Genomic DNA, 11,924 nt, shown 5'->3' with positions numbered 1-11,924 from the left:
TTCAGTAATTGTTGGTGTCCAGAGCCAGTCACTTTTCTCCTCTATATACAGGACAGGCACCACACGGGCATGCACTAATAGGAGAGGTGCCTCCCCTGCAGCAGCCAGGAAGGGTCAGCTGTGATTACACTGCTCCTGGGATAAAACAGAAAGTCCACAGAATGATGAAGCACCTGCTATTGTAGTAATGGTGAGGGCAGCATCAGAATCAAGTTTTCACACAACCTGACTTCACACAAGGATCAAAGTGAGGAGTCTGGCAAGTCCACCAGTGATGAAGCACCAGTAAGAGGCAGCAGTTGATCAAAAAAGCTAATTACCTCCTGAATTTACTCAGCAGCTTATCTACTGATAGACTCCTGAAGTTACCTTTCAGTTTAATAAATATTCCTTAGGCTCCAACTATTTACCAGGCATTAAAACATTTAGTCAGTATGACTTTGTGTGACCTCCTGCTGACAGAGGATGTCTCTCCTCTCCTCTGAACTGTGTTCCTATTAGGGTTGCAGGCTGGTTAAGACTAGAGGATTGCCACAGAAGGAAAGCAGGCTACGTCCTCATGGACAGTCAATAGCTAGCAGCAGGCACACATCCAGCCCAGCAAGTCTTTTGACCATGGCTGCCTGGAGAGGGGCTAAAATTTCCTACAATATCTATGAAAGTGTAGAAAAAAAGTTTAAATCCAACAGTTGATAGGAATATTTGAAGAACTGATGTTTCTAAATTATCTTGTGTATTTCCTTGCCGAAGGGATACAAAAGCCCTGATTAACAGAACTTTAAAAACTGTATTGTCCCATCTAGTCAGAAGACAGGCTTTGAGTAACCACAAATTTGTTTAACTGCAAATTTGTTTACTTCAACCACACAACATAAAATATTGTGATATTTAGAATACATGATAATTTGCAAGTTAGTAAAAGGGCAGAGGGTTTGGGAATTAATATTAATATGCTTCTCCTTGGTTGTCTTCTATTACCCGCCTGTTCTCTTGAGCTACTTGGTTTTCTCCTTAACCTAGAAACTGGCCATCAGGAAGCAGAGTAGCATAGCACATCTATCGCCAAAAATCATGCCTTGACTTTGATTATTCACACAGGTAGAATGGACCGTAGGTGTGCTCTAGGTGGAGCAAGGCAGAATACTTTACTATCATTCCCATTCAGCAGTGCAGTTAATATACAATTTATTTAAATAAGGGGAAATTTTCATTTTATAAAGGTAAGCATTGGTTGAACTCTGGTGCTAATATGTGACTCAGTGACAGAGTGAGTGAATGGTAAGATGGATTATAAGGACAGTTTTTGGCAATAGAAGATTCTGAAGAAATAACTCTTGACAGATCTGATACTTTTTATTTTTTAAAGGAAAAAACCAGAATAAGAGGCTTTAGTATCTGCCTGGAAAGGGGTGAAGAGTAATCTGTAACTTGAGATACTAAATTCAGCTTACCCTGAGGCAGTGATACCTAGTAGGAGGATGGTCTGGCTTTTCCGGCAGTGGTTTCAGATAAGTATGTAGTTTAGAAATAAATTTATCACCTTTCCCTTCTTGTCTCCATAAAACTAACGATAATAAAACCAACTTCAACTAAAACTAAATATTAAAGTAATGCCTAGTATATGATAGGATTAACACATACTCAGTAAACACACATTAATTTTTAAGAATATAAGAACTCCACAATTCTAAGGGAAAAGGTGGGACACCAGAAAAAGAAGTGAATCAAAAAGTACAAGCCAGGCATGGTGGTGCATGCCTGTACTCCCAGCTGTTTGGGACCACCTGTGCCCAGGAGTTTGAGGCCAGCCTGGGCAACATAGAAAAATACCCCATCTCTTAAGAAATAAGGTATAAAATTGGTCATTATTCCCATAACCTTAAAAAATATCTAATAAAAATTATCCATATAAAGATGCAGGTCACTAAAACTTCAAGGATTCTTCTGGATGTGTCTAGGATGGATACAAGACAGAGCAGCCTCCTAGCACCATCTGGTATTGTGGACTGCTGCTCTAGCGAGGTCTCTGTCTCTTCATCAACAAACTGAGATGACTCATTAATCTAAATATTTGAGATGCTACATATTTGGAAAAATATAAAATACTATAGGCATACAAACGGTGAGTATGTATTATCAAATTGTAAAAGTGGTATTGAGTATCTAGTGATTCTTATATATTCATATCCTGACTTTGGCCTGGGAACTCCATATTATCATATTCTGATTTAGCCTACACAGAAATATAGTAATAACAGAGTTTATGGCACTGAAGTAAGATGAAAAGGCTTTGATGCTTTAGTCGATAAATTATTTTTCTCTTTGCATTGTGGGCATATTCATCTTAGGGTGAGCTAATTTTGTAATCTTTCCTAGACATATATAAGGAATAATAATTAGTCCAGGAATTCTGCAGAAAAGTGCTATGTTCCCTCACAGGGCATGGGTATGCAGTGATAGCAGTGTCCACCTCTCCAAAATGTAACTGGACACATCATTTCACCTCATAGTGGTAATATTTGAGATTCTTTGTGTGAGTAAAAGAAAGATTTGTTGCAACAATCCCATTGCTTTAGAGTCACACCTCACATATTACCTGAAGATAAAAGGCCATTTAAACTTTTTTGTATCTTGGTAGGATAGTTTAAAATTTTCACCACTGTAGTCTGTTTGCCCTAACCCCATATGAAAATTAGTCCTAAGGGGAACTATGTTCAGGAATTCAAGAAACCCAGAGAGAAAAGCACAGTCACACAAACCATTCACCAGTGACAAAGGAGTCAGCAAACTGTTGGAAAACAGAGAGAACTTGTAATAATGAAAAAAGGACAGAGTTTAGTAACCAATCACTTATTTTCTTTTAAAAACACATAACCACATTAACTTTTTGCTTTATACAACCATCTAGAAACTATAAAACAGTACCACATTGTGCATTTAACCTACTTATCAAGAAGAGAACTTCATAAGTCATAAGAATTCTACCCATATAGGAAGGAAAAAGGAGACAGCTAATAGCATAGTCACAGATACAACATGAGTCCAAGCAAGCATCAATTCTCCAACGTCACCTTTTCCATTTACCAGAGTGGAGACTGAGAAAGAGAGTAAGGGAAAAAAAGAGGGAAAGAAGCACCCACAGAAGACTAATCACAATCCATAGTTACTTTTGACAACTATAGCTCAGGGTTTCATAGAATAGTATCATTTGACCAACACAGTGTGGTGGAGGGAGGGGGTGAAGGAAACACAAATAGAAGGAGAGAGTTTGAACAGAAAAATAACAATCTTCACCCTATTCCCCTCCTAAATACTCTTCATTGATACAAGCTTCTGTGCTAATCCAGAAAATGGCAAGAAATTAATCTTCACAACATGATAAAGAGTTCTGTTCTTTTTGCAATTGAAATGTGAGTGGCTCACAATTTTACAATTCAAAATAACAACATCATTAACAATTACCCTTTAGGGATTTTTCACAATCTTTCCCCCTATTCCCACCATGCTGGTGTTGCTATAGGGCAATCAGGGAAGTGCAGGTAGGGACTTCAGAGATAATGATCAAGGGAGAGTGAGATGGAAGCCTGGCTCTTTCTTAGACGTCCACATCTTTCTAGAAGTACTGCAGTCTTTCCCTCTGACTTGTGGTGGCACAGAGGAAAGGGCATAGGAAGAACTAAGGTAATATGGTGGAAGTATAGTCAAGTAACTGGTTTGAAGGTATACAATTATGAGACTGTGTACTTAGTAGATACACTGAATCCAAGGCAAACAATAGGTTATTTGATTGTCCTCCTTACAAAAAAACTGATGACACCATACAAAAAACTGAAGGTGGCTTTGATTTGATGATAAAATAAACCAAAGGTTTGCTACAAGGAAACATACTTCAGTTGCAAATTAGTATAATGATTCTCCTCACTTTAAGGGAAACTCTCATCTTGTTCTCACTTCATCTTCCACCATAAATAAGCAAATATATTCTGGAAGCCTGTTTTCTAGGGGCAACTCAATATCAGAGTTTTGATAATTCATACAAGAAAGGCACCATGAGTCATGCCAATCAACAGGCTCCTCTCCGTTCTCAGGCAAACTTCCTGTATGGACTAACTTAGGCTCTTCCAAACCTAATGAGATGTTTTTACTTTTTCTTATTTGGTGAGTATGCTGGTTAAATCATTGGTTTGTAACACAACAAGTGCAAATTTCTCATGCTATCATATAATCAACTCTGTCCCACATTACCATGTGCTCTAACATTGTATAGACTTAAAATACAATGCAGAAAGTTGAGAGTTTGTAGGATTTACTATTGACTGATTTCTGAAATGCAGAAATGTATGCATGTTTGCATTTAGAAAACCTTTAACACTCCTTGTCTTAGCTCATGATCACAAGCAAGAAAAATTTAGATCACTCAGAAAAAGAATATGAACAAAGCTGATAAACTGGATTTATTCTTCTTTACCTAACTTTTGCAAAACTTCTACCAAACCTTCAATTGTCTTCATCTGGTCATTAGAGATCTTATCTGTAATGACACTGAATTCCTATTATATTTGAGAAAAGTGTGGTGATTTTGTAGTTGACAGAGCTACAAATTCAACTTTTTTTTTTCTCTCAGAAGCTATCTCAATTTTAAAAACTCAAATGTTGTACAGTAAGAGGTACTTGTTTTTTGAGAGGAAAATTGCATGTAAACCATTAAAAGAAAACAGTAACCTGAAATCTGCTTACCAGATAAAATACAATTGTTCCAGAGTATCCCATGTTTTAAAATAATGCCACAGATAGGGTTATTTTCTTAATTATTTTCCTTAGAATAAGAAATTTTTGTAGTCACTGCTTAGAAAATTGCATTTGGGAATAAAGAACTATTTCCTGAATAATGCAAAGTAATGGGGAAAAGATGATAGGAAAATAAAGGCAGGTCTTTCCCAGCAATTTAATAACCACTGAGCGGAGAGATGGAGGCATCATCTTCGAGTCATCAGGCTCATGTAATTTCCTAACTGCCTTGCTGAGGCTTACTGCCAACGTCCAACATCTTGCTCTTCTCTGCTATCTCCAAAGTTATTTTACTTATCATCAACAAATGTCTGTTAGTCTGATACCTGTATGACTCAGTACTACTTTACTTTTTTTCTGTTCTTACCTTGCCCTGGTTCACCTATCCAGAAATGGATGAACTGCTTTCTCTAGTTACTGTGAATATACTTTGGTCAAAGCATGGTAGAAAGATAATACATATCAACACGTTACTTCTGGTAAAAAGCTCAGTTAAAGTCATAGAACTCTCATGTTTAGAATATCAGGAAGTCAGGGATCCTAGCGGCTGGGGCCCATTTTCCTTCTCTAAATGGTTTTTATAAGTTACTACTGAGGTGAATGGTGTTCTCCCACACCATTGCTTCTGACTGAAGTTAAGCAGCTTGCCTAAGGAGCCCAATGGTAGAGTGCTGAAAAAAAGTTGCACCTGTGTTTTTGACTACTTTCCAGTCTTACAAATGACCATCATAACCTAATTAATGATTTAATCTTTGATTTCACTGTTTCTCAGTATGCTGTGAAATCAACGATTATGCCACTGTAATGGTACAGGCAGCCTTAAATATAGGCACTCATTTGTGCATAGACAGTAAACCACTTTTGTCTTTTAATTCCTCTACACACATCAATGCTTTCTACACTATCATAAAATGAAAACGAGTTTTATTCATTTAGACTTCCTTTTCATTCCTTTGAAGAGTATTTTAATTGATATTAAAACTGAGTGATTCTCCAAAATAAAACTAGAATTTCTAAACCTAAAATCAAATGAAATTTTAACTTTGGTTAGGTTGCTGCTCCTTTAAAATGAGTATGTGACTTTTTTTTTTTTTTTTTAAGATGGAGTCTTGCTCTGTTGCCCAGGCTGGAGTGCAGTGGCATGATCTCGTCTCACTGCGACCTCTGCTTCCTGGGTTCAAGCAATTCTCCTGCCTCAGCCTCCCGAGTAGCTGGGATTACAGGCATGCGCCACCACGCCCAGCTAATTTTTGTATTTTTAGTAGAGATGGGGTTTCACCCTGTTGGTCAGGCTGGTCTCAAACTCCTGAGCTTGTGACCTGACCACTTTGGCCTCCCAAAGTGCTGGGATTACAGATGTGAGCCACTGTGCCCAGCCGACGTTCATTTTTAAGAGTTCTATTGAGAATTTCAGTGTATGGCAGCCTCCAACCAAATTGCAGGGTGGACACAACATTCACAACTGCTAGGGCATATAAAATTTAGGAGAGGAAAGTGCACATTGCCTTTTTTGAAAGAAAAAAATTAAATGTATGCTTTGTCTCCCAAGGTCTCTTGATGAGGAAAAGCCCTCTTTTCTCTTCACAGCTTTAAGAGGAACTAAAGCTGTGTACTTAAATACATATTTAAACTTCTGTCACATAGCAAGCTGAAAGTTACATAAGCCTTATTTTTGAATAGACTATGCTAATCCGACAAACACTTCAGAAAAGGATTACATCTATCATTGCATCATATGTGAAAGAATAAGACCAATTAGGCCTAGAATCATAACAGTTGAAGAAAGACTAAACTGGCCATAGGATACATTAATGTAAAAACACTGGGGAATTCAAACAGCAGAAGTCAACTATAAGATTTTACGTGTGCCATCATAGAGATTCACTAATAAAGAATAAAGTTAACAATTCAAATGGCTCTGGATACACATTAGTACCACCAATTTTATTTATATAAGAAATGCCTGGTCCACTGGACTTTTCAATTTAACTCAGTAATAATTACTGCTATTTCTTGACAGACCAGTGATATTTCCCCCATAGTTTTAAAGTACAAAAAACAGAATACTCGGGGAAAAAAAATCTCAAGTATAAATAATGCAATCTTTAATCTACCAAGGGTCACTAAATTGTTAACACTGATTATTATAAATGATTCAATTTATTTCAACTAAAAAGCATTAATTAAACATTTACTCTTCCATTTTGGGCCAAGGGACATGCTTGACAAAACACAAAAAAGCAATAGAAGCACAAAGTTGTATGATTTTTTCCAGAAAACAAAACAAAACAAAACAAAAAAACCTCGATTCAAAAAGGGAACAAATTTTGGAAGCTAGTCAGAATAAAGATGGAAGAAACTACTTTAAGGAGAAACTATTTGTCAGTTAATTGATAAAAATTTTCTACTAACAGTAACTTTAATCTTACTGGAGTTACAACAGGGATGGGTAAAGACTTTAACACATGGTGGAAGTGCTGATGATAGAAGGAGTGTATTAAAGGGCAGTAACTGAATGTTTTGATTAAGCAAATGGTAATAATAGCTGCCCTTCCACTTATTTGTTCCTTTGTTTCAATTAAGCTGAAAATTATAGGACTAAATTTACTTTCATGAATCTGCTGGTATTGACTTGGAATTTTTATCTCGGTCTGGGGCTTATTAAAACACATTTTACCATGTCCTGGAATTTATATTAATTTTGTTAGATAATGAAATGCTAAATTTAATGCCAACCATATCCAATAATGTAATATCTCTTACGGCTTTCAGGCTTATTTGGATGACTAAGGAACAAAGGGAAGAAATGAGACAAAGAAGTGACAATGGGCACTGTGGACACATCATAACAGTCTACTATTTCTAAGCAGTGTACTTCTCATGTATGACCAAGTTTAGATCCCTAAAATTTTAAAACAGGTTTTCTATCATGGGATGGCATGAAATCCAATGTTCATCCTTTAAAACTGCTGGGAGAAATGGCTGCCAAGGTCTTTTGTATCAACATAATGTGAATGAGGAAGGATAATTTGTTCCATGTGCTCAAAAATATAGTTTCCCCATGACAGACTTTTAATTTGATCAAATTCTGGCTGAAGTGGTTGAGTCCAGAAGAAAAACTATCTAGTGAGGGCACACAGAGCCTCTGAAATACCTCTGTCTTCTGATTCAGAGCTAGCAAAGGTCATGCTACAGTAACCATACATGCGGATGCATAATAAGGCATAGCTTCAGCTGTTAAGGTTGAAATATGGGCCAGTGTATTCCACATCTGTTCCTTAAAAAGTTAAAAAAATTATCAGAACCTCTTCCATGAAATTCAGCTGGTGGTGTGAAGTGTGGGATTCCTTGTTATGAGAGATATGCTCAGGACTCTAAAGCAGCAGCAACTTAAGAAGTTAGCAATGAAACTTTGGCTTAAAATAAAAACAAAGGAAAGAAAAGGTCAAACTAGCACAAGTTGTCTCCTGAAAGAGGTATGTGGGACTGACCCTCATAAATGTCATCCAACGTAAGTTTCCCCTGCCTTCTTTTACTGTTATCACCTTCATTGCACAGGAGTTATATCATTCTTTACGGTTAAGTTTCATAAATAATGAGAAAACTATGTGTAACAAATACATCATATTTCCCACCCACCCAGCAACCCTTCCCAAAATAAGAAAAGTTACACCAAATTAAAAAGTAGCTTCATGAATGAAGGTACTGCTTTAAGTTGCACTTTTCCTGCAAGTGCGGCCAGTGCCTTTGCGCTGGGTATGAAGGAAAGAAAAAAATTCTCCACATAAACTGACAAAAAATTTAAAAACCAATGTCCGGTTTCAACCAGTCAAAACCGGGTCGAGCGGAAGCCAAGATATCTCAGTACCGTCCCATCAGAGGGTCCCTGCAATGCCTGTTCTTCATCCTGATAGGTATCTATGTCCTTGTGATTGTAAACAATCCATAAGATACTATGTTTTGTTCCTTAAAACATCCTCTGATTGGCAAATGAAGTAAATATTTGTTTTAAAAATAGAAAATTAAAATTAAACCAGAAGAAAAGAAAAGAAACACAGTGAGCTTGTTTGGAGTCCATAGGATCCGATCCGGAAGAGCTCGGAAAATGTGTTATGTGTTTTCTCCTGTTTTCGGCTGGAAAGGTACTAGAGGTTGCGTTGGTCGAGGAAAGGATTGTAGAGTAGGAAAACCAAAGACGTGAATCTAGACTTCAGAAAATTCAAGTGTTAGCTTCATCATCTGTGTCTTCTATCAATACCTTAGTGTCACGAGCCTTGGATCTAGTGGTAACAAGGGGGACAAAAAGCACTTAGTCCATTACTCAAATATAAACACCTGCACTGTATTAGACACATTTCCAGTCTTACCACCATTAAACATACATCCCAAACAGGGACTATCTGCTGTACCAGATGGATTATTCTAGAGTTTCCAATTCAATTTCACATATTATTGGAAATACACTAAGAAACTAGATCACAACCAGAGGAAGGTAACAAGAACAATGGCAGGATATGCGCAACGCAGAGGGTAGTGATCTGGGTTTGAGTACTGACATTGATTTTTTTTTTTTTTTTTTTTTTTTTTTTTTTTTTTTTTTGAGACAGAGTCTTGCTCTGTCAGCCAGGCTGGAGTGCAGTGGTGCGATCTCGGCTGACTGCAACCTCCGTCTCCCAGGCTCAAGCAATTCTCCTGCCTCAGCCTCCTGAGTAGCTGGGATTACAGGCATGTGCCACCCACGCCCGGCTAATTTTTGTATTTTTAGTAGAGATGGGTTTTCACCATGTTGGCCAGGCTGGTCTCGAACTCCTGACCTCAGGTAATCTGTCCGCCTTGGCCTCCCAAAGTGTTAGGATTATAGGCATGAGCCAGTGAACCTGGCCACCTGACTTTGATTTTATGATGCATCTATTTAACCCTTTGAGTGCCCGTTTCCATCTCTGTAAGGCAGGAATGATAATACCAATTTCACTTAATACCACTTTCACCTCATGGAGACAGTGTGCATATCAAGTGAGAACATGGATGAAAAATGCATTAAACAAACTTAAGAAACTGGCTGGTTCCTATAATCCCAGCTCCTTGGGAGGCTGACATAAGAGGATGGCCTGAGCCCGGGAGTTTGAGACCAGTCTGGGCATCACAGTGAGACTCTGTCTCTTTAAAAAAAAAAAAAAGCCAGGTATGATAGTGCACACCTGTAGCCCGAGCTACTCAGGAAGCTAAGGCAGGAGGATCACTTCAGCCCAGGAGCTCAAGGCTGCAGTAAGCTATGATCACACTACTGCGCTCCAGCCTAGGTGACAGACTGAGACCACATCTCAAAACAAAACAAAACAAAACCCTACAAAACACATGTAAGGAATTGTGATAAGGATGATGAGGATGACAGATATAACACCACTTGAGGCATACATGAGAAACCAAAAGAGCCAGCAGAAGAGAAGACCTAAGGAGAGGCATAACAGTTATTTCTCTTCAAAGAGTTGACAACATACAATGCAGAAGAGGGAGGAGACTCATTATTAGTTATGTGAGAGAGCCCAACTAGGATCAAATGGTTAAAGTTACAGTGAAATTACAGTGAAGCATATTTCAGCCCAACATAAACCATCTACCACTATAAATACCAACAATAAAATCGAGTGGCTGAGTGTGGTGGCTCATGCCTGTAATCCTAGCACTTTGGGAGGCCAAGGAGGGAAGATTTCTTGAGGTTAGGAGTTTGAGACTAGCCTGGGCAACATAGTAAGACCCTGTCTCGACAAAAAATAAAAAATTAGCTGGGTAGAGTGGTGCAGGCTTGTAGGCTCAGCTCCTTGGGAGGCTGAGGTGGGAGGAGTGCTTAAACCCAGGAGGTTGAGGCTGCAGTGAGTCATGATTGTGCTGCTGTACTGATTCAACCTGGGCAATAGAGTGAGATATTGTTTCAAACAAACAAACAAACAAACAAAAAAACCACACACATTAAGGATATGCGAAAGGTTGCATGAGTGATAAAGTCAGTACTGAAACTCAGATCTTATTTTGGATTCCCTGCTCTCTCCACTGCACACCAACCACTCCATTCCTAATGTCTTACTCTCGGTGCAATCTGGTTTCCCAGTGTTTCTCCATTAAGCACCTGAAATGGAACAGAATAATCTATTGCCAAAGAGCCCCTTGTTTCTGAAGCAGAAATAGTCTATGTTTAGATTGCCCTCTGCTGGTAACTAACAAGGATAATTAGACTTCAAAATCAGGAGCTCAATGAGGTCACCAACCACACTCAGCATTTTCTTCCAGTCCTTTGTGGCACTTATCTCGCTGACCCACTCAGTGCTCCCCTGCCCCAGCTTCTTCAAACTCTGCTTCCTTGGAATCACAGTACCAACCATGCTTTGTTTTGATGCCCTTCCTACTACCTCCCTGACTACTCCTGCCTCTTTTGTTTATTTTCTTCTTTTCTCTTATCTGTGTTTGTTCCCCAGCTAATGTGGTTGAGCTAGGGAATAAGACTCAGTTCCCTGCTCTCTGCTTTTCTCTACCTTCTTCAGAGAACTTCCAAATCTCTATTTAAAGTTCAGCAGGTTCTACTCTACTCTTCTATATCCAGTGAGTTACTGATACTACCTTCTGTTTCTTACTTCCTTCGAAACCTCTCCTTACATTCCTTTTGGTCCAACTCTAAGCATCCTAATCTGAATCTTCACTGCCCCATACATTAAAGTACTGCATAGCTTTTCATCTGGCTTTCTGGCCTTGAGTTTTCCCTTGCCTAATCTATCTTACACAGTGCTATTAAAACTTCCTAGGATGCTACTTTCACAATGTCATTCTTCTGCAAAAAAATTCTCTGTGATTTGTGGCCAGGCGCAGTGGCTCACACCTATAATCCCAGCACTTTGGGAGGCCAAGGTGGATGGATCACGAGGTCAGGAGATCGAGACCATCCTGGCTAACATGGTGAAACCCAGTCTCTACTAAAAATACAAAAAATTAGCCGGGCGTGGTAGCAGGCACCTGCAGTCCCAGCTACTTGGGAGGCTGAGGCAGGAGAATGGTGTGAACCCGAGAGGTGGAGCTTGCAGTGAGTGGAGATCGCACCATTGCACTCCATCCTGGGTGACAGAACAAGACTCCATCTCAAAAAAAAA

General features: G+C 38.7%; 1 protein-coding gene across 1 annotated transcript in view; it reads right to left on the bottom strand.

Moving 5' to 3' along the window:
- Positions 1-2,789: 2,789 nt before the first annotated feature.
- Positions 2,790-11,924, bottom strand: part of XPR1 (xenotropic and polytropic retrovirus receptor 1) — a 262,511-nt gene continuing 253,376 nt past the window's right edge. Inside the window, 1 exon segment of the mRNA XM_017888797.1 lies at positions 2,790-9,068. Coding sequence (XP_017744286.1) covers positions 9,008-9,068 — 61 coding nt within the window. The 3' untranslated portion in view covers positions 2,790-9,007.

The sequence above is a fragment of the Rhinopithecus bieti genome, unplaced genomic scaffold (genome assembly GCF_001698545.2).
Source record: "Rhinopithecus bieti isolate Rb0 unplaced genomic scaffold, ASM169854v2 scaffold_15676, whole genome shotgun sequence".
Lineage (NCBI taxonomy): Eukaryota > Metazoa > Chordata > Mammalia > Primates > Cercopithecidae > Rhinopithecus > Rhinopithecus bieti.
The sequence above is the reverse complement of the archived record's forward strand: the minus strand, read 5'-3'. Positions and strand labels throughout refer to the sequence as shown.